Here is a 27,463-nt window from a genome sequence, read left to right as displayed (position 1 = left end):
ACAGCATCCGCTGTAGGAATTGCTCTTAAATGTATTGACATATTCCTAATAAAATGGAAATAGGAACTTAATTGGTGAAATTTTAAATAATCACCCACCTTCTGGTCGTTCATTTATGGTTTCAACCAGATGTTTTTTACTAATAGCTAACTTGGCTTTATTATTGTGAAGTTAAACATTAATTTATTGGAAAGTAAGCTACTTCCAAAATCAGAAAAAGTCTTCACAGCGCACACCAGCCCTTCTCTCTTGGGCTGTTTCCTGCTTTAATTAATGGTTGGGCTGGAGGCCGAGTGCCCACCCTGTGGCACTGTTTTTGTTTGGCTCCTCAGGCTGCTCCTCGAAGCCACTGAATCACCGTCCCCTCTTGACTTGCAGGGCAAGACCCGTCATTACGGTGGACGTCTCCATCCTCCTCCCAGGCTCCATCAACATCACGGCACCTCAGTGTCATGACGGACAGCAGCCTGTCAACTGCCTGAATGTCACCGCCTGCTTTAGCTTCCACGGCAAGCACGTGCCAGGAGAGATCGGTAATGAGCCACGCCGAGTCAGGGCTCAGGGTGCCCATCTTAGCCGGAGTCATGCATTTCAGGATGTCTCTGGCTCTGGCATTGTGGGTGACTATGGGATATTCCTGAAGTTCCTTGCCGTGCATCCTGGCAGGTTTTGCTGGCAGCAGGCCCCTAGGCTGGGTGTCTCATTCCCTCCGAGGTCCTTCCCCTTCTCTTTTCTGACTTATGTGTCCCCAGTTTAACACAACCCCCAAAACCAAAAACCAGACCCAATGCCATTGAGTCGATTCCAACTCCTAGAGTAGAACTGCCCCATAGGGTTTCCAAGGAGCGCCTGGTGGATTAGAACTGCTGACCTTTTGGTTGGCAGCTATAGTTCTTAACCATTATGCCACCAGGGTTTCCAAACACAACCTCAGCTCTAGGCAAATAGTGTACGACCCAAGCATCCTTTCTCCAAGTGTCTGTGGGCCAGGCTGACAAAAGTCACTGCTGCCTGGCCCTGGTGGACCTCGTGGGCCAGGCTGACATATCACTGCTGCCTGGCCCTTGTGGACCAGGCTGACACCTCACTGCTGCCTGGCCCTTGTGGATCAGGCTGACTCGTCACTGCTGCCTGGCCCTGGTGGACCTCGTGGGCCAGGCTGACATATCACTGCTGCCTGGCCCTTGTGGACCAGGCTGACACCTCACTGCTGCCTGGCCCTTTTGGATCAGGCTGATATGTCACTGCTGCCTGGCCCTTGTGAGCCAGGCTGACGTGTCACTGCCGCCTGGCCCTGGTGGATCAGGCTGATACGTCAATGCTGCCTGGCCCTGGTGGACCTCGTGGGCCAGGCTGACATATCACTGCTGCCTGGCTCTTGTGGACCAGGCTGACACCTCACTGCTGCCTGGCCCTTGTGGATCAGGCTGACACCTCACTGCTGCCTGGCCTTTGTGGATCAGGCTGATATGTCACTGCTGCCTGGCCCTTGTGAGCCAGGCTGACGCGTCACTGCCGCCTGGCCCTGGTGGACCTAGTGGGCCAGGCTGACATATCACTGCTGCCTGGCCCTTGTGGGCCCTGGTGGCCCAGTCCCAGCAGTTAGAAATAAGAAGTGATGAGACTTGGGAGCCTCCTATCGAGCTTGCAGCATCAGCCCGAGGCAGAGGCTCATGCCCTTTACTGTGGCGTCAGAGACCAAGCAGGGATGGTAGGAGTGAGATGCTGAGTTTTAAAAAAGCTTAGATTTCCAGAAATGGGGGAAGCCACTTTGGCAGCTTCAGACTGCTGACAGGAGGCGGGCACTGCCCTGGTTCAGGGCAGCCGTCCCTGCTGTTTCTCTGAGCGGGGAAGGTTGCCTTACCAGCCCAGCTCCAGAGACGGGATGAAGCCCCCGGAAGAAGATGGGATCCTTGTTGTTGGTCAGAATTCAGAGCGTGTGATGACCTGAAGCCAGTGAGTCTAGAGCACTCGTGCAGATTGATAGGTGCTTTTTTTTTGCTTGAAATCAGGCTGAGTTAATAATAGAAAGCAGGATTCCAGGAAAACAGCACCAATTAGGGCCTGGACACGCTGGCTCTTTTAGACGTTTTTAATGCCATAAGTGAATCTCCTTGCTCCTGACCGTGTGGCCCTGGGCCAGCAGTGTCAGCACCACTGGGAGCTTGTTAGAAATGTAGACTCTCGGGTCACCCCAGATCTGCTGAATCAGGATTGCATTTTAACAAGATTCCCCCCAAGACTTGTGTACATATTTAAGCTTGAGGAGCCCTGGAGCACAAATCTGTACACCCGCATCTGCTGAAATACATGTCCACGTGCTGGTTCACTCAGCTGTACCTTAAATTTTCTACCTTATTTAAAAATACAGGCTGTTAATCCTTCTAGGCTGACCATGTCATTGCAGTTTATCTTTGTCTTCAAATGGATCGAATGAGCTCAGCAATTAAACCTCATACTTACATGGACGTTTTTTTTTTCTTTTAAGAAGAGCTCAGAACTTTTAAGATTCAATATAAAGACACCATAATCTTGGGAATTGCTTAGTGAGGGAGGATTAGGGAAATTTTTATGCACAGCCCAGCGAGAAAAAAAAACTCGCCCAAGCTCATAATACCTTCTGGTGAAGCCAGGGGTTGGATTCTGGTCTGATGATACTTAGTTTTTGCTTTCCAGTCACTGTTTCTCACCACCTCCTTAGTTGTTTAAGACACCACGGTTTCTAGAAAAAAGCTTCCTGATGGTCCTAGGACCCGTGTATCCTCCATCTAATAAGACGGCGTGTCTCCTGTCTAATTCCAACTCATGATGCCGTTAGACTACACTAAAAGCATTTAAAAAGGGTAATTGAAGATTAATTTTGGTACGCATAAAAACAAGCAGCACTATTCTAGAACTGTAAATAAAAGCAAATAAGTATCTCATGTCCAGAGGGCCAGGCCCCCCCTCGTGGAGCGTCTGACGGAGAGTGTCTCCTCTGTTGGTCTTGAAGCGGTGTACACACCACCTTCAGACTCTTCACAGTTTAAAGACTGTCACGATGAGACGGTCATTTGGCACAGCAGGAATTCCCATTTCCTGTTGACTCCAACTCATGGCGACCCCGTGTGTGTCGGAGTAGAACTGTGCTCCATAAGGTTTTTTTCAGTGGTTGACTTTATGGGAGCAGATCTCCAGGCCTTTCCTCTGAGGCACCTCTGGGTGGACTGGAACCTCTAATGTTTCAGTTGGCAGCTGAGCATCTTAATTGTTTGCACTACCCAGGATCATAGCAGGAACGGGGAGAAGGAACTAAGATGCAACCTTGAGGAGGAGTTAGAACATAAGACAAGTGGTAGAGCAAACCCTTGATGTGAGTTCTTGAGCTGGGTGAAGAGGTCTGCATGTGTCCTCACACCTGCTCCTGACCGGGGGTCACTCAGGTCAGGTAGGCTCAGCCTTTTGTTGACCAGTGGGTGGAATTATAAGGAAGGTCAAGACTCAGCCATGGCCTTGGGAGTGTTGGTGCTTAACTGAGGAGGCAGGCTGATGGGTGACAGGTGACACTGCTCCTTGTAGTTAACGTGGAGCAACCTGACTAATGTCCAACATTAACTGTGGTTGTCACCTGCCGTCAGGTTGGCCCCCAGCTCACGGCAACCTCATGCACGACGGGATCAGGCTGTTGTGATCCATAGGGTTTTCACTGGCTGATTTTTCAGCAGTAGATCTCCAGGCCTTACTTCCTAGTCTTTCTTAGTCTGGAAGCTCTACGGAAACCTGTTCAGCATCATAGCAACTTGTAAGCATCCATTGACAGATAGGTGGTGGCTGTGCTTGAGACGCACTGACCAGGAATCAAATCTGGGGCTCTAGCATGAAAAGTGAGAATTTGACCACTGCACCCCGCTGCCTCCTGATGTTAACTGAAGAGTGTCTAACGTTCAGTACAAGTTTGCCTTCCCAGTGAGGTTGCTTTCTCATCCTCCATCTGCTGCATGGGTTCATGAATGAAATCAAACATGTCTTTACACTCTTAAGATGTTTTCCCACATTTACTTAATAATCAGGCTTGTACAGGATGGTGTCAGTGGGGTAAACCAAAACCCAAAACCAAACCCATTGCCGTCGAGTTGATTCCAACTCGTAGTGACACTATAGGACAGAGTAGAACTGCCCCATAGGGTTTCGAAGGAGCGGCTGGTGGAGTCAAGCTGCGACTTTTTGGTTAGCAGCCAAGCTCTTGACCGCTGTGTCACCAGGGTGCCATCAGTGGGGTAGCACAGAAAATTACCCATCCCTGGCATTTTCTGTCTCTTTCACTGGCCTTCAGGGAAATGAGCTATGCCTTAACCTTCTCAGTAAAGGCAGAAATGCAGAAATCTACCGCAGAGGAGCTGGTGGTAGAGTGGAGAACTGGGGAGGGAAGGTGGGTAGCCACATGGACAGGTGATGGGGAATCAGGTAGAGGTGAGAGATTGCCTGCCAGGTAGCGGTGTTGGTCGGCTGTGGGTGAGTTCTAGAGTTCACTGTGGAAAGCAGCTCCTTGGGTCTACAGGGTTGAGAAGATCAGGCCCAAGTCCCCAGGCCAGGAAGTACTGGGGCACCCCAGGAGCACAGACTCCTCCACGCTCCTCCAGGTCCACCAGATGGTGCTGGCCCGCTCAATGTCACCTCCCAGGCCTTTGCCTGAGGAACCAATGGCTGGTCCTCGGTTATGAGCCTTCCCTACTCGCATTGCCGGCAGCTGCAGAGGAGCCATGCTGGTGGCTGTGTCCACTGGATGCCCGGTGGCCAAGTGCCGTCTCTCAGTGTCTGCATTTCCAGGGCTGAGCCTGTCATCAGCAGGCTGCATTTGGGCAGTGCAGGCTGGGGTAGTGGTGGTCTAGGTGTTTCTGAACAGCCCCCGGGTCCTGATGGAGGGCCACCACCTTCAGCTGCAGGTCGTGCTCCGTAGGATGGCTTTGGGAGCCACAAACAGTCTGATGTTACAGCCTTGCCCCTTTGATTTCTTTTCCTCGCCCTTGGGGTCTTGATCATACACATTGAGACGGGCTTCCAATCACCTCTTCATTTCCCGCATTGGCAATGGGAAACCACAGATCCTTGGGCAAGGGAGAATTCAGGGCTACCTGATGGGGGGGTGTTAACCACTTCCTTAGAATTATCAGAGCCTGAAAGGTTGGAGAAGGGACCCTGCAGAGCTGGGACCTGAACCTCTGAGGATGGTGCACTGGCTGGCTGGTGGTGGTATCTCTGGGGAGGGGCATGCAATGAGGCTGGCTCTGGGGGTTTAGGGGAAAAACTGGAAAATAGAATTAACTGCAGTTGGAACCAACTGCCTTGAAAAACTGATGCTGGGTTGAGCTGATAGGAGCAGGAAGCAGACAGGAGGGAACAAATCCCTCTTTCTCCTCCTGTCTTGCAGCCTCCCTCAAGCTCTCTGTGTTGGCTGAGCCTCATGGGAAACCACTGGCAAAGCCGAAATGTGGTTTGCAGAGCCCCAGCCCAGCGTCGCAGAGCAGAGTCCAGGGAAGGGTGGGTTTGGAGCTGAGAGACTACAGCTTAACAAACCAGCACGGCCCGTGTCCAGTTACACTGAGTGATGAAGCTCCCGTTTGCTCATTCAGTCAATAGACAGGAAGCTCCTACACAGTGCCAGGCGCTGTGCTGGGGATAGGACAAAGTCCTTGCCTTCCTGGATCTTGTATTCATTCTAGTGGAGACCAAAAAAAAAAAAGCAAACCTGATGCCCTCAAGTCGATTCCGACTCATAGCAACCCAGTAGGACAGAGGAGACCTGCCCCATAGGGTTTCCAAGGAGCGGCTGGTGGTGGATTCAAACTGCTGCCGAGCTGTGAATCACTGCGCCACCACTCTAGTGGAGGGAGGCAGATAATCAAGACAAAATGACAGCCGGACGCTCGCTCCTCCCTCTTGTGCTAAGCCCCTTTGCGTGGTAGGCATTATGCTAAGTGCTGGGATGCTGACCCAGACTTACAGTTCTATCAGTGGGCTCCCACAAGAACAGATTTATAACAGATTTCATTAACCAGTTCAGATCAAGAGTTCCATCCGTCCCATATGTTATTATTGATCACTTCATTCTCGACCCGGGGTGCATCTCATTGCTCCTCGAGGCCCTCTGGTGCATACACAGGGGTGGGGAATGCTGCCCAAGAGGGCTCTGCCCCTCACCCAGCTTGTCAACCTCGGGAGGCTGAGACCTGAGCTGGCCATTCTCCATCTGGATGCTCGCTGTCTCACCAAAATGCTGAATGAAAACCAGGAAGGGACGAGCCCTGTGTGGTTGTGTTTTGCCTTCTAACTCCCGCCTCGATGTTCGCATGGCTCTCAGGCTCCCTGGCAAAGCTGTGAGCTGGCTGGAGTCCTGCCCTCTCTCTGGACAAGCAGTTGAGCCCAGGTCCTGAGAGCCGGCACCAAAGTCATCCAAGCCAATAGCAGAAATAAGATTGAAACCAGACTTCCCCCCAGATCCTTCCTCTGGCTTTAGGGGCACATTTCTGCTCAGGAGCCTGTTTGCAAGCAGAGAACATTCTCTGAGCTCCTTACGGACTCTGGAGAAGCATGGAGATGGGAAAAAGAGGCAAATCTCATGATATGTGAAGAATGGGGTAACTTAGTCCTGGTGGCACAGTGGTTAAGAGCTTGGCTGCTAACCAAAAGGTTGGCAGTTCGAATCTACCAGCCACTCCTTGGAAACCCTATGGGGCAGTTCTACTCTGTCCTACAGGGTCACTATAAGTCGGAATCTACTTGATGGCAACAGGTTTGGTCTGATAATTACCACCTCATTCCTTGGGAGAGAGGGGGGCTTAGGAAAGCTAATAAAGTAGAAATATCCACCCACCGCCCCGGCCCCCAGAATCTCCAAAGGAAACTCAGTGACTCTGGAAGGAGAATTTATTAGTAGACTCTCACAGCTGAAATCTTGTTCTGCCGGAGGAGGGGAATGAATCAAAACTCACTGGGAGAGACCAGTGAATTCATGCGAGACAGCTGGCTCCATCCTGGCCGGTGTGGGGGGCCCTGGGGAACCATCTGGGGGCAGGGAAAGGAGGCGGCTGAAAGCATTACTTGGGGCCATCAGCTTTTCCATCAACATGACATCATCTGACATGGCATGGCACACAAAGCTGCCAGAAGGAGAACTGCAAGATGAGAGATGTGCTGTTTGGAGCAGGCCCTAATCAGAACCAGTACCCTCCCCGCAACGGGGCTGGCTTGCATTAGGGGCTGCTGCCTGCTATGAGTCGGAATCAGCTGGACAGCAATGTGTTGGGTTTTTCGGTTTGCCTGCTCACAGCACCACTTCTGGGACTCGGCCAGCCGGACTAGCCCACCCTCCTGGGGCTTCAGCCCTGAACAGAGCAAGCGAATTGGCTGCTCTCTGAACCCCCCTTTCTTATAGGGGCTTCCTTTCCGATGCACTCAGGTGGGTGCTGTTTAGACCACCAGGTGCACTCAGGGCTTCAAATGGTCTGTGTTTCTTCTTGCCACTCTGGCAGCCAGAGACTGTCACTCAGGCAGAATTTCACATCCTGAGGGTGCTCCCGGCTTGCTTCTAGAACGGAGGGTCTGATACAGAGGTGACTTCTTTTTGGGTAATTTAAAATGTCAAAGCAAATTTTCAACCAAGGGGAAGGTCCAAGTAGCAGACCTAGAGATGAAATGGCGCTTGGTGACTTGGGATGATTCATGGCCTGTGATGGCATCCTTTGACATTTTGGGAGAATCTGATGGGTGAGTGTGTTGCCATCCCCACACCTGCCCGCGAGCAGAGCAGCCGGCACCACGGCTCAGCTCTGTCTCTGAGACCTCTGAACGATTTCTGCCCTCTTTAAGTTGGGAGGGAGTCCTGGGTGGTGCAGTTAGTTAACGCACTTGGCTGTTAACTCAGAGGTTGGAGGTTCCAGTCTACCCGAGGGCTTCCTGGAAACACGGCCTGGAGATCTACTTCTGAAAAATCAGCCACTGAGGAACCTGTGGGGGAATTCTGCCCTGACGTACATGGGGTCGCCACGAATCAATCAACTCAACGGCAGCCGGTGCCAGTTAAGTTGGGGGCGGGACGTATAGAGCCAGCTAGTCTTCAGTGAGGCCGGAAGGGAGGTGTGGGGCTTTGGAGGGCTGATGCTGGTGTTTGTAACCAAAACCAAACCTGCTGCCATCTAGTCAGTTCTGACTCATAGTGACCCTATAGGACAGAGTAGAATGGCCCGTAGGATTTCCAAGGAGCGGCTGGTGGATTCAAACTGCCGACCTTTTGGTTACCAGCTGAGCACTTAACCACTGCGCTGCCAGGGCTCCTCATGTTTATGAACTACCTAGCAAACACTTGGCATACACTGAAGGTCAGTTTCTTTCCCTTTTTGTGACTTGCCTCATCTTAATTTGGGTTCTCCCAGATGTGTAGACCCTGAGTCGGAGGGTTCACATGCACACAGTTTATCCAGCACCACTGGGGCAGTGAGACAGGGAGAGAAGGCAGCCGGGTGAAGGGTGTGTCATTGAGCAAGTTATCACTGTGGGCAGCGGGGTTTAATCCTGCTGGGGAACTCTGGGAGTCAGTGTAGACCACATACCAGAGCTATTCCACCCCAGAGGCAAGGGAGCTGGGGTCCTGCATTGATTGAGGGCTCCTTCAGGGACATTAAGGAGCCTTGGTGGCCCAGTAGTTAAAGTGCTTGCCTGCTAATTGGAAGGCTGTCAGTTCAAAACTCCCAGTGGTTATGGACAAAGATGTGGCAGTCTGCTTCCGTGGCGGTTTACAGCCTTGGAAACCTTATGGGGCAGTTCTACTCTGTCCTGTAGGGTCACTATGAGTTGGAATCGACCCGATGGCAGTGGGTTTGGTTTTAGGGACATTGGTTCCGTGGCACTTCTGGCCTACTGTGCATGTGGGCACAGCCACAGAGAAAGCCCTCGGGAGGAGGTGCTGGTGGTTATATTTGGGCGGAGAGCAGAGAGATGGGCGTGCCCTGATAGCACCTGTTGTTGTCCTGTGCTCATGTCCACTCAGGCTCTCTCCAAGCTCAGCTGCTCATCCAGGGCCAGATAGCTCAGACCTACTGTTCTCTCCATGATCACCCCTCCTGAGGGGAGCAGAGTAGCTCTCCTGCCTGGGGGGAAGGTGGGCGGGGCTGCAGAGGAGACACCGCTCTGCAGCTACTGCCACCATATTGGCTTATCCAGTGAGCCCTGGTCCATCGGCCAGCAATGCCCTTCTCTAGCCGTGATCTTGTTGAGCAGAACTTCGGAACCTTCCCTATACTTACCGCTTCTTACTGTCTGGCTGTTGCTCAGGGAAGTTTGTGGTCTTTAGAAAGTCAGTTGGCCAGAGTTCCGTTCTAGATCTCTGCACTTGTTTGCTTCTGTTGTCTGTGCAGTCAACCTGAAGATTCGTCAGGTAATGTGACAGATGTACCAAGAACCAGTGTGGTAGGAATAGCCCGCACCAGGGGTCTAGATTCAGCTCCATGGTGGATGGTTGTATGGCCTGGAGCAAGTCTTGTCCCTCTTAAGGTCTTAGTTCCTGCGTCTGGAAAAGGAGGGCTATGGGCCAGATGGTCCCTAGCATTGCCTTAAAGCTTTGACAGTCTACGAGGCTGCCCCGTTTGCTGTAGACTTCCCACCAGACTAGGTTTGTCACACATATGGGCTCCGTGTTTTTCTCTTGAAGCGCTTTCCCGCACGCATCCTTTTCTTCTAAATAATACCTCCCAGGATTATCTAGGTCTTGGGTCCTCCTGGTGCCCAGCCTTCCTTTGGAAATCAGCTGTTTGCAGAAATAAACAAGTTGGGGCAGGTTTGTCTTTGCTGACCAGGAACCGGCCAGCTTTGGCATGGCCAGGTCCCCCAGGTAGCAGGGGCCCAGGAAGGCCATCAGATGTATCGGAAGTGTGCTCCTGGGCAGCAGCACAGAGCCTTTGCCCTCTCTCCCATTCCTGTCTCCCCTGGTGGCGATGCCTTTGGTGTTATTAAAAGCCAGCGCCATCCCTGCTGCCCAGGCTTCATGTACTTAGATGCCGGCAGGTATGCGCTGGTGTGTGGAGACGCGTCAGGGCCGGGCCATCTGCGCTTAGAGAGGGAGAGCTCTGTCCTGTCTTTTAAAACTCCCCCTTCCTCTGAACTCAAAGTGTTAGGAGCTGCTGAGATGGAATTCTGGGCAAAGAAAAGCAGTGAAATTGGCCTTCTGATACGAAAGCTGTGTATAGCTAATACAACTCATCGTTACGTACTTACTAGCCTTTCGGGTGTATTCAGCGGACCAGATGCGTTCCATATTGTGACCGTCTTTAAGTCCAGGTTTAGTCCCAGTAGGCGCTGCTACCTGGCATTGTGCGTCAGGCACAGATGATGTGTCTTTCAGGAGCAGGCCTCGTACGGGCCCCGCTGTGGTCATACCTCCGTTGAAACGATAAACCAGTGGCCGTCCAGTTGATTCTGACCTGTGACGACCCCATGTGTGTCAGAGTGAAACTGTGCCCCACAGGGTTTCCAGTGGCTAATTTTTTGTAGGTCACCAGGCCTTCTTCTGAGGGGCCTCTGCGTGGTCTCAAACCTCCGACCTTTCTGTTAGCAGCTGAGAACATTAACGGACTCAGGGACTCCAGTTGAAATGATAACCAAAAAAAAAAAAAAGCAAGCCTATTGTGGTTGAGTAGATTCTGACTCGTGGCGACCCCATGTATTACAGAGTAGAACTATTCCATAGGATTTTTGGGGGGGGCTGTAATCTTTATGGAAGCAGATCGCCAGGCCTTTTTTTCTGTGGCACTACTAAATGGGTTCGAACCGCCAACCTTTAGGTTAGTAGTCAGGTGTGAACCCTTTGTGCCACCCAGAGACCTAAACCGTTTGTGCCACCCACCCAGGGACCTGTTGAAATGATTTAAAAAGAAAAAAAACCATTGCTGTCGAGTCAATTCTGACTCATAGCGACCCTACAGGACAAAGTAGAACTGCCCCATAGACTTGCCAAGAAGTGGCTGGTGGATTTGAACTGCCAACCTTTTGGTAGAGCAGCCAAGCTCTTAACCACTGCACCACAGGGCTCCGTTGAAATGATAGGCACTACGGATTGTTGATCACCACACTTAGCGACCTGGGTAAGTTCAGCTTCAGCCTTCGTCTGAATTTCCATGAGTGCAGGCTCCGTGAAGGTGGGCATTTCTCTTGTGCCCTGCAACAGCGCCTGTCATGTAGTTGGTGTTCAGTAAACCGTGGATGGTGCGTGGTCCAGCAGATACAGTGGCTAAGAGCATGACTCAGCACCCGCGAGACGAGTTAGGATTAGCCCATGTGTGAGGCATACGTCACGTTACTTTACACGAGCCATTGTTGCGTGGTGCATTGATGATTTCAGCAGCTTCCAGCAATATCGTGTGGGTTCGCTGTGTTGTCTGCTTTTTAGAGCATTAGCCTGTATTAGGCACAGCTAATTTTGTGTGTGGCATGTGTGTGTGCTTTAGGTGAAAGTTTACAGGGCAAATTAGTTTCTTATTCAACAATTTATACACAGATTGTTTGTGACATTGGTAGAAATCCCCGTGATGTGTCAACATTCTCCCCTACCCACCCCAGGTTCCCTGTGTCCTTTCGTCCAGGTTTCATGTCCCTTCCTGCCTTCTCGTCTTTGCTTTTGGGCAGGTGTTGCCCATTTGGTCTCGTGTACTTGATTGAACTAAGAAGCATGTCCCTCACATGTGTTATTGTTTGTTTTATAGGCCTGTCTAATCTTTGGCTGAAGGGTCAACTTAGGCAGTGGCTTCAGCTCTGAGTTAGAGGGGTGTCCGGGGGCCATAGTCTTGGGGGTAGGTACAGATAACTGTTGACGTGTGTATTGATGGCTCAGTTGATAACCTGTGAGGTTTAATATCAGATCAGGGAGACCCATACAGTGTGAAACACAGAGTGTCCCCAGAAAGGTGGGTGGCATCCTGGGACTCCACAGTGTCTATGAGCACCCTGGCTGCTATGCTTCTCTTTGAGAAGGTTTTGACTTGGGCCACAGGGCACCCTGCAGTGGAGGGCCAGGTATGGTGTGAAATGAGGACGTGGCCCTCAGAGTAGGAAAAAACACCTCTAAGGTGGGTGGAGGTGGCCTGGTCACTGCACGTCTGCCCTTCGCTAACGTTTTGACCTTTCCTTTATTGGCAGGCCTGAATTATGTTCTGACAGCGGATGTGTCCAAAAAGGAGAAGGGCCAGCTGCCCAGGGTCTACTTTGTGTTGCTGGGAGAGACCATGGGTCAGATCACAGAGAAGCTGCAGCTGGCCCACAGGGAGGAGACGTGCCATCACTACTTGGCCCATGTGAAGGTCAGTCCTTTCTTCCTGGTCCTCAAACTTTGATCTCTACACACGCTTATGGCAACAAGTGGAAACTTCTTTTATTGGGAATCGCTTATCCTCTGACTTCCAGGCTTTTATTTGATGTTTGTTAGGTGCCGTTGAGTCGATTTTGACTCGTAGTGAACCTTTGTACAACAGAATGAGACACTGCCCGGTCCTGCGTCGTCCTTATAGTCATTGTTATGCTTGAACCCATTGTTGAAGCCACTGTGTCAATCCATCTCGTTGAGGGTCTCCCTCTTTTTCACTCACCCTCTACATTCTACATTACCAAGCATAATGTCCTTCTCCAGGGACCGCTCCCTCCTGACAACATGTCCAAAGTATGTGAGATGAAGTCTCGCCATCCTCGCTTCTAAGGAGCATTCTGGCTGCACTTCTGCCAAGACAGATTTGTTTGTTCTTCTGGCAGCCCATGGTATATTGAATATTCTTCACCAACACCATAATTCAAAGGCGTCAGTTCTTCCTCAGTCTTCTTTATTCATTGTCCAGCTTTCACATGCTTATGAGGCGATTGAAAACACCATGGCTTGGGTCAGATGCACTTTAGTGATAAAGAGAATATTCTTTTCTTCTTTTAAAGTTGGAGTCTGAGAGCTCCCTTACTGAGCTAGTCCCAGCCTCTGAAGTAAGCCAGGAAGCCAGTGATGGTCTCTGGCTTTTACTTGTTCTTTTGGGAGGGTTTCCATCTCCTCCCCTCTACGAGGCTCTAGGAGTCTTCTTAAAGGAGAGCCCTAGAAGCACTTGCCTCTGGGTCTGAGGTGATGCTTGATCACACTGCACCTGACACCTTTCTCAGTGGTCCACTACACGTTAGCTCACGGTCACAGTGAGGGCATTTTACAATGGGCTGGACTAGATTTTTCTCCCTTGATTACTTTGTTTGTTTTAGGAGTTCGTTTCTTTTGCTCTTTCCCTCTCTTGGTCTAAGGAAGCTTTTGATCATTTTTTTTCTCTTGAGGTTGTTTCTTAGACACACTTTGCTGTTAATTCAGGAGGCGAGGCTCCGATTGGCCAGAGAGTGCCGTCTGCACAGGCAGGCGCCAGGTTGGTGTGAGTCCTGGTGGTGCCTGGTTTGCAGGAATGGGCAGCCACTGAGCCACGGCAGAGCCGGAGAGCGCAGGAGGTGGAAGAACCTGTGTGATCCATGCCGTGTGGAGTGAATGCGGGTTTTGGAGTCAGGCTCACCTGGGTGTATATCCATCTGGATGAGTCTCTGACCTCTCGGTGTCTCCGTTTCTGCATCTCTGAAATGGACACAGTAATACGTACCTTGAAAGGTGGTCACACGGTGAATATACTTAGAGAACCCTGCATGGTGTGACATATAGCAGTAGGTTGGACCATGCGCAGTTGCCAATATTCTCACATTTTCGACTTATAAAAGTGGCACTTTCACGTCCTTCAACCTAATGTTATCAGCCAGTGGATTTCTGCTGGTAGCAAAAGTAGTCTGCAGATTGGAGATGAAGCATCATTCTATTTCTGTGTTTCTAGTGCCTGAGTAGGAGACCAGCAGCTGCTTCTAGATACTTCTGGGCTGTGTACAGAGAAATGGCCATACATCACAGGCCCTTGGTCTGACCCAGCGCCCTTGAGTCCACACCCCTGGGATGATTTTCAGTGGGGCCGGGTTGTGTCCTCAGCCGGGACACGTGCTGGGGCCTGCCCAGACCAGCTGCCCCAAGGCCCCAGGTGAAGGCCATTTATAAAGCTGTTTGTGCTTCTCTTAAGGCAGCCAGCCACTGACCACTCCAGATTTTAGATTATATTGGCTCATGGATGTCCTAGAGGGTTGGTGGGTGAGGCTGCCCAGGACAGGCTCCTCCCCAGACACTCCCAGGCCTTTAAGTGCTCGTGCTTGGTATTTCCAGCTTGCTGGGGGCAGAGGTTTCTCATGCCATAAATGCCTTCCTTCAAGCCTCTTTGTGACTTCTGGCTTTGGCTGAGAAGCTGCCCTTTGCTTCCAGGGGTGCTGGCTGTGAGATAGGACCACACTGAGCCTGCGGGCCTGTTTACACAGGGAACAGCACTGAGGTCAGGCCAGAGGCAGGGCTCCCTCTGTGGAGACCTCTAAGGGGTAACTGGCAAGAGCAGAGCTGCTTGAGTGATGGTTAGCCCTACTATGTCCCGGTGTCCAGGCTCAACAGACTTAGCAAATAAAAATATAGCACTCTTAGATTTGAATTTCAGATATACAACAAACATTTTTGTTAGGACAGTGACACCTGGGAGAGCTGGGACTCTGTGGGACTGTCTCGTTTTTCCACGTCTCACAAGTTTTCCGCCTCTAAGCAGTCTTACCACTTTTCTATCTCTCCTTTTAGTGGAAGATATTTGAGTTTTCCTTTTCTGACAGGGTACCCCCTTACACAGGCTCTGGCTTCTGTAGGCTTTACCATATAAGTATATCCCAAATAGGGTATAGGATATACTTATGCTAAATAAAAATTATTGTTTAGCTGAAATTCACATCTAATTGGCTATCCTGTTGGCAGCTTCAGCTCTCCTCATGTGTCGGCACTTCACAGGCATCGCTTCTCTATTCAGTGAAAACATGGCTGACAGGAAGAGAGGTTGAGGTGGTGTCAAAGGAGTTTGGAGGCTAAGGACAGGGCTCACAAACCTTTACGTGATTATCTGGGTCATTTTAGGAAGGATAATGCTCAGGCCTGCTTTAGTGAACTTGGCCTTAGAACAATTTGGATACAGTTATTGGTCGGCCATTTTCTCATGTGAGGAAATGGAAGCTTCTGGGGCCTTTATGATCCAAGAGGTGACATTTCTGTTAGGCACCGCTCAGGATGGCGGATAACCTGTGTTGTTGTTGTGTGCCGTCAAGTCGATTTCTGACTCATAGCAAGCCCATGTGATAGAACAGAACTGCCTCACAGGGTTTTCTAGACTGTAATCTTTACAGAAGTGCTTGACTGTTAGTCAGAAGGTTTGCAGTTCAAACCTACCCAGAGGTTCCATGGGAGAGGGACCTGACCATCTGCTCTCATGAAGATCCCGACTCACACCGACCCCATGTGATGAAGTAGAACTGCCCCACAGGGCTTCTAGGCTGTAATCTTTACAGGAGCACGTTGCCAGGTCTTTTCTCCCAGGGAGCCACTGGTGGGTTTGAACCGCCAACCTTTTGGTTAACAGTGGAGTGTTCAGCCATGGCACCACCAGGGCTCCTTTTGTAATCCACAGCTGCTGGGAAAGTTTCATTTTCCTCGTAGTTGTTGCCTGGGCCATGTCGGAGGACCCCTGGAGGAATGGCGGAGCGCTGGCTGCAGGAGGGCACAGCTGGCTGAGGAGGTGACCCCTACGGCTGTGGTTTTCCAGTTGTCGGAAAGCAGCTGTGGAGGTTGTGGCTGGTGTGAGGCTGAGAGGGCCAGCAGGGCTGGGGGGGCGGTGGCCAGCGGCCGGCCTGCCCCCCTGGGAGCAGGCCCTGGGGATTGGGAGCTGCGAGCTGGGCCGTAAAAGCACAGCACAACCTCTACTGCACCAGAGGCGTTTTCTGCTCAGGGCTGGCTCACTCTGCTTTATGGAACAAGTCAGGGAAGATAAATAAAAGCGTTCTGGCTTATCACACACCATATGGCCAGCAGACGGTGAGGCAGGCTCAGAGGGCTGGGTGTGCTTTGTTTAGGCTATCTTTAGGTCTTTTTTCTTTAAGCCTAGTCCAATCTTTTTTTTTCTTTTTTCTTTCTCGCTAGAAGTTTTCATTCCATATATGGCAATATGTATCTATATCGTAAAAGACTGCTTGGGCTGACACCTGCCTCGGTTAAGTATGCTGTGCTTTGTTCCATCCTTGGCCCTAGTAGGGCGCCTGGAAGGTACAGTTTTGTGATAAGCCACATCCTCCTCGGGGTGCTGGGTATGTTCTCAGGCTCTCTGAGGTTTGTAGGACTGAGCTTATCTCCTCTCCCCGCCAAACCAGCCCTGTGCTGGGGATGGGCCCCCTTCTACTAGGCGCGTGGCCTGGGGACCTCTAGTGGATCCCCACAGTCACAGGGAAAGTCCAGACACCTCCCCCTAGACCTCGAGGCTCTCTGCAACCTGGCCTCAGTTTACCTTTCTAGCCTCATCTTCTACCACAACATCACCTGTGGCCTGGGCCCTTGTCAGGGCGAACTGTCCCTCTTCCCCGGAACAGGCCTCTCACATTTCCCTGCCTTGGCCCTGTGTCCGCTGAACGCCCCTACAGTCTGGCCATCAGAGGCCTGGTTTTCGTCCTATTCAGACGGAACCACGTACCTCCTTCGTGGCTTGTGCAAGTTCTTTGGTTTTAACCGCACACCTCCTGTGGTATTTCATTTTATATTTTTCTTTAAATCAACTGACTTTTTGCCTCAAATAAAATAATTTAAAACAGAACCTTCATACCCTGTTGTAAGCAGAAAACCAATTACCCCACGCCAAAAGCAGAAAGTCAGTATAAAAATAAATACGTCAAAGACACAACAGTGCCCTCGGATTCTAGCCGGATTTCGTTGTCGGCCAAAGCCCCTGAAGAACTGGCCGGCTCTCCCTGTGTGTTCAAAAGGGGGATGGATTACTGAGTGCTGGCGGAGTGCTGAGACCGTACTGGCACTGCACTGGAGCTTTCCCCCGGTGCAGTAGGGAATGGACGGAGGGGTTACTTTCCCCGCATCAGTCCTGTTGTGGAGCCGTGCCTGTGTGCCACTGAAAACCACCTCGTGACTGCTCTGCTTGACTGGAGCTGCTCACCCTGTGGTAAGGAGCCCTGGTGGTACAGTGGTTCAAAGTTCACCTACGAACCAAAAGTTTGGTGGTTCAAACCCGCCCAATGGCTCCGCGGGAGAAAAACCCGGCAATCTGCCCCATCAAGACTAAAAAAAACAGCCAAAGAAAACCCGATGGGGCAGTTCTGCTCTGGCACACGGGGTCACGATGAGTTGGAATTGTCTTGACAGCACCCAACACAACAACACCCCGTCGTGCCTGCTGATGGTTTAGTGGCTCTTTGGGGGCCAGTCAGTCCGCACGTATTGAATGTCCTCAGTACCAGTCAGTCTCCTGGCTTCTTGGAGCTGCTGACCAGGTCGTCTCTGAGATCACACTTTGACGCTTTGGCTGTTTCCAGGAGTTCAGTTCGTTTCCTTTTCACGTCTGACAAAATGCTTCAGTCGTTAGAACACTCAGTCACAGTGTGCGGTGAATTTGCAAAGTGTCTGAATCCACTGAACAGCAATTTCCAGGGACGTTTCTTGTTTAAGTTTGGGAAGCGGATCGTTAAGGAAGGAAGATTAAGTTGGAGGAGGAGGAGAGAGGAGGACGGCAAAGCTTCTCCTTGTATCTGGAAAACAACATGCTAAAGCTGTTGGTCACCTTGGTAAGTAAAAGAAATACTTAGAGAAGTCACAGGATTTGGGAAAAAGGATGCAGATCTTAGATGTAGGGAGTCTTAAAACTTTTAAAATTATTATTATTTAAATTGGTAGTATATGCATCATTAAAAATATTTAAGATGTACAAAATGTATTCAAAGAAAGGAAATCCTTTGGTCACTTAACTCCTCTCCGAAAGACAACCGTGGTGTCTTAGTCATCTAATGCTGCTGTAATGGAAATACCACAAATGGATGGCTTTAACAAAGAAATTTAGTCTCTCATAGTCTAGGAGGCTAGAAGTCCAAATTCAGGGCTCCAGCTCCAGGGGAAGGTTTTCTGTCTCTGTCAGCTCTGTGGGAAGGTCCTTGTTATCACTCTTCCCCTGTCGAGAAACTTCTCAGTGCAGGAACCCCAGGTCCAAGGAACGCGCTCTGCTCCTGGCTCTGCTTTCTTGGTGGTACGAGGTCATCCCCCGTCCCCGCTCCCCCCCATCTCTCAGCTCCTTTCTCTCTTTTATATCTCAAAAGAGATTGACTTAAGACACAACCTAATCTTGTAAATTGAGTCCTGCCTTATTAACATAACTGCTGCTAAACCCACCTCATTAACATCATAGAGACAGAATTTACAACAGAGGAAAATCATATCAGATGACAAAATGGTGGACAGTCACACAATACTGGGAATCATGGCCTAGCCAAGTTGACACACATAATTTTGGGGGACACAGTTTAATCCATAACACATGGTTTCAGTTTTTGATGTATCTTTCAAGAGTTTGTCAATAAACGGACCCGTTTCTGTCTTACACAAATGGTAGCAGGCTGTATACACACTGTTGTGCAACTTACTTTTTTTTTTGGAAGTCCAACTGTAGAATGGGTAAACAGATTTTGGTAAATATATAAAATGAAATACCTTGTTGTTGTTAGGTGCCGTCAAGTTGGCTCCAACTCTTAGCAACCCTGTATGTGAAAGAAGGAAACACTGCCCGGCCCTGCGCCATCTTCATGGTCATTGTTATGTTTGAGCCCATGGTTGCAGCCACTGTGTCAGTCCATCTTGTTGAGGGTCTTCCTCTTTTTTGCTGACCCTCCACCAAGCATGATGTCCTTCTCCAGGGACTGATCTCTCCTGATAACATGCCCAAAGTACGTGAAACAAAGTCTCACCATCCTTGCTTCGCAAGAGCATTCGGGCTGTACTTCTTCCAAGATAGATTTGTTCAGAAATTCTACTATAAAAAGGATTGAACTACTGTTATATGCAACAACCCGAGAATCTGAAAAGTCTCTGCTAAGTGAAAGAAGCCAGACATAAAAGGCCAATACCGCCTGAGTTCATTTATGTAACGCTCTAGAAAAGGCAAACTGAAGAGACAGAAAGCAGATGAGTGGTTTCCAGGGCCCGGGATTGGAGGTAGTCGGTGGAAGATGACTGCCAAGAGGCATGAGGGAACTTTTTGGGGTGATGAAAATATTCTAGGTCACGACTGTGCTGGTGGTGATACGACTGAATACGTTTGTTAAAGCTCATCAAAACGTTCACGTGAAAGTGGTCAGCATTTTTGTATGTAAATCATGTCTCAATCAAGCTCATTTTTAAAGAGTGGACCTTGGAGATTGTTCCGTATCAGTGCGTGTAGAGATCGCCTCTTCTTTTCACAGCTGCATGGCGTTCTGTTGGAAGGCTCTCCCTTGATTTATTTAACCTGTCCAGGGCAGCTTTTAAACGCTAGTTCCAAACTGACTTCATCTGGATTTTGTAGAGTTTTAATATTAGTTTGCTGTCCCTTTTTTGGAAGACCTTCAACCTGTGTTGGGAAGGGGGACAGCCCCACCCGAGCAGAGTAATTGAGCATTAATGAAGTGGCTCCTCCTGGTGTGAGCTCCCCTGCTCTGCCCCAGACCATAGCTGCCATCAAGTTGATTCCAACTCATGGAGACCCCTGTGTGCAGAGTGGAGCTGCTCTGCAGGCTTCTCAAGGCTGTGACCCTTCAGAAGCAGATCGCCGGGCCTGTCTTCTGAGACACCTCTGGGAGGGTTCAAACTGCCAAGCTTTTAGCTAGGAGCTGAGTGCTTAATTGTTTGCACCACCCAGGGAACCTCCCTGCCCCGGATCTAGTGTCTTGGTTGTGGGTTTATTAGGACCACTGGGAAGGCAGCATGGTGGGGCCCTGGTGGTCCCTGAGGTAGGCCTTATGTCCCGAAAAAGTTGGACTTGTCAGTTATCAGCAGTGGCCAAGGGCTCTGAGCCATGAGGTGCCCAAGGAAAATGGGGGAGATTTTTCTCCATCCCTGCAGTTAGCTCTGTGTCTTTGCAGGCTCTTCTGTGCTGTAGGTAGCACAGGTGGGTGGAATGTTTGTTAAAGGGCTGCTGGAAACTAGGGCAGGGGAAGAGGGAAGAAGGGGTGAGTAGAATTAATATGTGGGACGCAGTTTTAAAACTTCTCATGTGATGTGCTCCGCTGACATGGACGTCACTGAGGAGCTGGGGATGCGCATTGGAGACCATGCTGGAAGTGAGCCCACTGGGTATGAGTTGCTTTGATGGCCTCCTCTGGGAGGCCATGTGTGCACAGCTAAAGAGCAGACCAAGAATGGAAGGGGCTGGTGCCTGATCCACATGGGAGCAGACGTCCTCCTGAGCCTTGTGTGGTCTGAATATCTTGGGCCATTGCTTGCTTTCTTGGGTGGAATAAAGAGTTCTTGGTGGTCTGCATTTGGCGGTGCTACAGGAGAAATGACGATTAGCAGAGGGAAGGACAGTAATTCTAAACCGGTGGCTTTGCTCACCTCAGATGCTTTTTTGAAAGAAAAACCAAGACAAACCAAACCCATTGCCACTGAGTTGATTTCAACTCATAGCAACCCTGTAGGACAGAGTAGAGCTGCCCTGTAAGGTTTCCAGGGAGCAGCTGGTGGATTCGAACTGCCGACCTTTTGGTTAGCAGCTAAGCTCTTAACCAGTGTGCTACCAGGGCTCCATACACACAAACGTACATACATATATGTGTGTATATATGTATGTATATATAATATATATGTGTATCTATGTATATACATGTATGTGCATAATGTATATGTATCTATGTGTATGTATATGTGTGTGTATGTGCACACACATACATAGATCACATATGTATATCCAACATCAATGAAGGATATACATTTTTAAAATATTTTATTGTGGTAAAATACATATAACAAAAGGCTTGCCATATTAGCCGTTTTTAAACGTGTATTTCAGTGACATTAATGACATTTACCATCAGCACTAGCCACTTCCCGTATCCAGCACCCACACAGAGACTCAGGACCCCTGCGACTATAACCCCCATTTTCCCCTTCCCTTCCCTTAGGCCCTGGTTTATTTACTGTCTCTAATAAACTTCGGCCTCGGTGCCTTTGCCTAGGCTAGATATTTCACATCAGCAGGGTCATGTAATCCTCGTCCTTTCGCGTCTGCCTTATTTCACGCAGCATACTGTTCTCCAGGTCCGTCCATGTCGCAGCATGCGTCAGAGGTTCGTTCCTCTTTATGGCTGAGTTATCTTCCGTTGTACGTGCCACATTGTGTTTATCGTCAGCTGATGATGGACAAGTGGGTTGCCTCCATCTTTTGGGTATTGTGAATATACTGCAGTTGGTGCCCAAATGCCTGTTTGAGTTCCTGCTTTCAAGTCTGAAGGATATACATTTTTAATTCCTAGTTCAACATGGTTTTCCACAGTCAGTTGTCATCCCCCAAAGGGGTCTTTCAGTAGACGAATAGGTGATTCTAGCTGGGTGACTTGCTTCACCGGCTCTCTTCTCTGCTCTCCAGAGCAGAGGCAAATTCCAGTTCCTGGGAAGGTAATGAATTGGATCATTGGTAAAGCTTCCAGTCCTGTGGTGTCTGCAGGGAGCTCCCAGTTCCCACTGCAATCTGAGAGCAAAACTTAACACCCTTGGTCTTCACAGAAGCATCAGTTAGGAATTCCTTTCTGCTGCCAGGGGTTGAGCCCTCACTGCAGGGGCTTAAGCACGTAAAGGTGAACTTTTCTCACAGAATGAGACTTCTGGAGGAAGAGAAGTTGCTGGTGGTGTTGATTCAGTGGCTCAAGGATGTGATGCTCTTGGTCTTTCATTTGTTCGGGAAGTATGCACTGAGTACCTGCTATACCCTGGGCACCAGCGATGAACTGACAGAGATCTGTGCTCTCTGGGAGCTTATGTTCCAGTGGAAGGAGACAGACAGTAGAGATAGTAAATTACAGTGTTTAGAAGGTGATGAGGGCTGTGGAAAAATGAGGACAAATAGAGCAAGGTGAAGCAGATTTGAAGTGATCTCACTGAGGAGGTGAGATCTGAACAAGACTAGAAGGAGGTGGGAACTTGGCAGAGTAGGTTCCTGGGGGAGGTGCCCATGGGGGCCCTGAAGTGTTTCATGTGTATGAGGGGGAGCCAGGAGGCTGGTGTGGCTGGAGCAGAGTGAGAGGAGGATGGGAGGGGAGGAGATCGAAGTGGCAGTGGTGAGGGGCAGATCTTGGTCTTAGGCCTCACAGACCATGGGAAGGGCTTTGGCTTTTACCCTGAGTGAGATGGGAGCCATGTGGGGATTCTGAGCCAAGCGGTGACATTTCCATCTTAAAGGACCCCCTGGTTGCCAAGTGGGCTAGAAGCAGGGACATGGTTAGGAGACTATTAGAGTGATCCAAGGAAGAGAGACTGGTGGCCCCACCTTGGGTGGTAGAGTAGGTGGTGAGATGTGATCAGATTCTGCTTCATTTGAAGATGGATCCTGCAGGAATCTCTGAGGGATCGATTGTCAAGCATGAGAGAAAGAGATCAAAGGTGACTCCAAGGTTTTCAGCCTGACTGCTGGAAGGATGGGATTCTTGTTAGAGTCGTCTTCAACTGAAATCGGGAAGGCTGCAGGAGGTGCAGGTTTTAAAAATATGGTCAGGAGTTCGTTTTTGGACCTGCTGAGTTTGAGGGACCTAATAGACATTGAAATTGAGATGTGTATGTATCAGTCTACAGTTTGGTGGCCTGGGCTGAAGATATAAATTTAGGAGTCATCAGCCGATTTCACAGAGCCATGGATATCATCAAGGGACTGAGGGAGATAGAGAAGAGAAGGGGACCAAGAACTGAGTTCCGAGGCATTCCAACGCTGGGAGCATCTTTTCCTCATGGCCGTAAGATGGCTGCTGAGTTCCAGCCATTGTATCTTCTTTCCATGCAAGAAGAAGAAGGAAGGGCAAAAGGGCTCCTACCATCTGATTAATGCCTGATTTAAACCTGTGAAAGCCAGAGGCTGTGTAAGGCAGAAACCTGTCAGAGAAAGAAAACTCAAATATTTTCCACTAAAACGAGTGATAGAAAAGTGGTAAGACTGTACTCTGCCAAAGGGGAAAGACTTGCGAGACCCGGAAAAACAAGGCCGTCCTGCCAAGTTCCGGCTGCCACAGGTTTCACTGAACCACCCAAAGACTTATAACTTATTGACCACCCATTTCTTAAGGAAGCTTGGAAGATAGAATCTAGCTCGAGATCTTGCAAACCCTGTAACGGTGTAGAGAAGCGATGTCCAATAGATCCTTCTGCGATGGTGGAGATATTCTATGTGCTACCCAGTGTGGCTGACCACCAACCACATGTGGCTACTGAGCACTCCCAATGTGGCTAGTGCCACTGAGAAACTGAATTGTTCCTTTCTAATTTAAATTTAGACTTAAATAGCCACATGTGGTTGGTGGCTACCATATTGGACAGTGTAGATACTGAAGTTTGGTTATTAAAGCAGGGGTGGACACTAGGTGGCAACTCAGCTCCTGCCTCAATAGAACACAGTCTTCACGGGGTGTTGTTCACACAAATCAAGCCTCACAAGCCAAATGGAAACACAATTAGGTCGAGGTCAGATTGACCATTTGACTACAGCACAATGCCAAACCCATTGCTGTCGAGTCAATTCCAACTCATAGCAACCCTATAGGACAAAGTGGAGCTGCCCCATAGGGATTCTGAGGAGTGGCTGGTGGATTTGAACTGCCGACCTTTTGGTTAGCAGCTGAGCTCTTAACCACTGTGCCACCAGGGATCCATATGTTACCATAAGCTGATTAAATCCTGAGTTTGAAGACTGTGTGGTACGTCATCTCTCTCTTTTGGGACATTCACACCCGAATCCCTGTTCACACATAAGGCACACAGACCATGTACAATGAGAGGAAACAGAATTAGAACAAAGAAGGGTGGATTGTTCACCCTGAGTTGGTCGATCCTTGAAAGAATGCCACAATCCTGTTTTCTCTTTTCTTCCCGGTAGCATAAGACTATGTAAAAACAGCAGCATCAAGGGTTGGGGTGGGATTGCTGGGTCAGAGGGAAGGGCACCTGAAGGTCCGAGACGTGCTGTGGAATTGTCTTGTGGTGTACGAAGCCCGTCCATCCTGACGCTCGTGCCAGGACTGGGTGGAGAGGTGACTTTTCCTGCTCAGTGTTTGTGAAACACGTGAATTGGAGCACTTTCGCATTTAAGAACGGCCGGGTTGGGCCGGGCCATGATCAGCCACGTGGTCTTGGGGCAGTTGCTTCACTTTAATTGCTGAGCTTCAGTTTCCTCAACTGAAAATGGGAAGAATAATACTGACTTCATAGTAAAAAGAACAGAACCGCCGCCTTCAGCTCTGACTCACGGCCGCGCCATGTGTTACCGAGTAGGACTGCTCCCCGGGGCTCTTTCTTGGCTGTAATCTTTGCTGAAGCAGATTGCCAGGGCTTTCTTCTGCAGCGCTGCTGCGTGGGTTTGAACTGCCAACTTTTAGATTAGCAGCCGATCGCAAGCTGCTTGTACTCTCCAGGCTCCTGACTTCATAGTAGGGGTCTGGTAAATACCGGGACCCTTTTCTCTCTCCTTGCCCCTGCCCCCCAAATCTTCTTCTCTCCTTACCCGCCTCTGTTTGAAACGGATTGAGAACTTGGGGAATTTTTTTAATGACTAGAAACAGATGAAGAAAAGAAAATAGAAAGTGTGGAGCAGTTAAATGTATGTGGGATGAGAAGAGGGCAAGTGGTAATACAGCTCTCCCACTGGCATGTCCCTTCTCCACCTGGAACAGCAAGTCCAGGCCTCTGGGTCATCTTCATGAGCCAGCTTTCAGGAGCTCTTCAGAACGTGATCGTGAATCACCTGGGACCTTGTTCAAATGCAGGCTCTGATTCAGCTGGTCTGGGGCTGGCTGAGCGTCTGCACCAGTAACAGTCTCCCAGGTGATGCCATGATGCTAACGATCCATGGACCACACTTTGTGAAGCAAGGAGCCAGAAGAAATAGGACCAAAAACTACAGCTGAAGAGGCGAGGGAAGAAGACCATTAGTGGCTGTTGAGCCGGGAGTTGGAAGCCAGTGGGCCTCAGAGGGCCAGAGCCTCCCCCTCACGCTGGCCTCAAAAGCTCCGTATCAGTGGACCCATATATACCCATGGGATTATGGACGTATCAGTGGACCCATATATACCCATGGGATTATGGAACCATATTCCAAGTCAGAGGGGCTCTGGCTTCACTGTGACTTTGTGCAGCTCACTGGCTCACTCCAAACCAAACCAGTTGCCATTGAGTTGGTTCGGACTCATGGCAGCCCCACATGTGTTAGAGCAGAACTGTGCTCCATAGGGTTTTCAGTGGCTGATTTTTTGGAAGTAGATCTCCGGGACTTGCTTTCAGGGCAGTTCTGGATGGACTTGAACCTCCAACCTTCCACTTAGCAGCCAACTGCGTTAACTGTTTGTGCCACCGTGGACTCCTTGGCCCTCTCAGATGCTCGTTAATGGAGGGTGTGCTCCTGAAGGAGGAGTGGGTTGGGTGGGCAGGTGTTTGGGTGTAATGTCTTCTAAATTCACCACCCGTTCCTTGAAGGGCAGTGTTGTCGGCAGTCAGTCCAAGGGGCACCCCCTCAGCTGTTCCGTTAGCTCCCTGGAATGTTTTGGGTACGGCCATGCCAAAAATCTATTCCCCTCCCCCACTAAAGACTAGAAACCACGTGAAATACAAAATATTATTAAGCAGAATGATTTTAGGTGGTTTCGCTTCTCCTTTCCTGGGGTCTGCTCTCTGAGGGCTGAGAACAGAAACCAGCTTAGAGATTACGGGATTCTTCCTGCATTGGTGAGAAAACCGTGGCCGCCATTTTCTTTCCAGGCAACTTATACTGGGCCCCAGCCTCCTGAAGACACCCACTTTCCAGGACAGGGAGCTTGCCGATTGTACGTAGTGAATAAGCTGATGGAAGAGAGGGTTTACCACCTCCCTAGAGCCAGGGAAGCCCAGGTGCACAGGAAACCCACCCCTTCCAGGCAATGCTTGCAGGTGCCTGCGTGACAGGCTGGCCTCTCACCGTTAGAGGTGGAATAGTGGTGGCTCTGAGGAACAGCGTGCGCATACGCAGCCTACGAGAGTTGTGGAAGAGGGTGACAGAGAAAGTTGCTTTTTCTAAGTGCACTAGACACTGTGTAGATATAAAGAAGAAAGTCTGGTGGGATTGCAGCCATCACAAAACAATTTGTGTATAAGTTCTGAATGAAAAACTAATTTGTGTTGTAAACTTTCACCTAGAACATGATGAAATTTTTTAAAAAGAGAATAAAGTAAAAAAAAAAAGTTTGTAGTAACATTAACACCTATCATTTATCGAACATTTATTATGTACTAAATGTTTTCACAAGCATTCTTTTCACTTAATCTTTATATGAACCCGATGATATTATTACTATATTATGTAGACACAATAATATATATAAAACCAGTTGCCATTGAGTTGACTCCAATTCGCGGCGACCCCGTGTGTGTCAGAGCAGGACTGTGCTCCACAGGGTTTTCAGTGGCTGGTTTTCCAGAAGTTGCTTGCCAGGCCTTTTTCTGAGATGCCTCTGGTTAGACTCCAACCGCCAGCCTTTTGGTTAGTAGCCAAGCACGCTAGCCATTTGCACCACCGAGGGACTTTACAATAATATATGCACATGTATATAAATAAACCTAAAATCCCCATCTTTAGATTCAAGGTATCTGAGACTCACAGCATTTAATTTATTCAAGGTCTCATAGCTGGTTAGCAGCACGTCTTAGGTTCGAACCCCATTCCGCGATAAAATTGTTCTGTGACCGTGAGCAGATTACATAACCTTAACACAATGGCTCACAAAAAATGATGGCTGCTGTGATTATTATTAACCAGTCAACCTGAGGAAGAGAAAACCCTGGTTCTGTAAGGCCTGTTTCCAGCAGAATCAGTCCTTGGGTTTCCTGTCTTAGCCTGAGAACGTGAACTCACAGTGTGTGTCCATGTCTGATGTGCTCTGTGACTGGTGGAAAGTTCAGCTGTGGGTCAGTGAGCCCAGGGGAGGGAGAGTCCTGGGGGAACCAACGTTCTGTTTCCTTCTCTTTGATCTTGATAAGCAGGCCCACCTCTTTCTGGTCTGTCTTTGGTGTCAGCTGTTTAAAAATAATAGCCATTTAATCCCCTTAACTCTGGTGTGTGCATTCAGCTCGCCACGTGCGTGGGGTACCTACTGGATTCTAGCCTTTGTGCTAGGTGCAGGGGAAACAGATGAAAAAGACCTGGCCTTGGCCTTGAGAAGCTCAAGGTTACTTCACACCTGCGTTTGGGCTGTGATCTGACTTGGCCAATATTCAGACCCACTCCCGCCAACCCCATGCTTCTCTATTTTCAGTTGGCTTCTACACGTACCACCAACAAAGTGACCA

General features: G+C 49.6%; 1 protein-coding gene across 1 annotated transcript in view; it reads left to right on the top strand.

The window, feature by feature from the left end:
- ITGA9 (integrin subunit alpha 9) overlaps positions 1-27,463 on the top strand; it is a 393,719-nt gene that overhangs the window by 91,890 nt on the left and 274,366 nt on the right. The window contains exons 14-15 of the mRNA XM_049870897.1: positions 379-533; positions 12,163-12,323. Coding sequence (XP_049726854.1) covers positions 379-533; positions 12,163-12,323 — 316 coding nt within the window. The remainder of the gene's footprint in view (positions 1-378; positions 534-12,162; positions 12,324-27,463) is intronic.

This window comes from Elephas maximus, chromosome 27 (assembly GCF_024166365.1).
Source record: "Elephas maximus indicus isolate mEleMax1 chromosome 27, mEleMax1 primary haplotype, whole genome shotgun sequence".
Taxonomy (NCBI): Eukaryota; Metazoa; Chordata; class Mammalia; order Proboscidea; family Elephantidae; genus Elephas; species Elephas maximus.
This window is presented reverse-complemented; position numbering and strand designations above follow the sequence as displayed.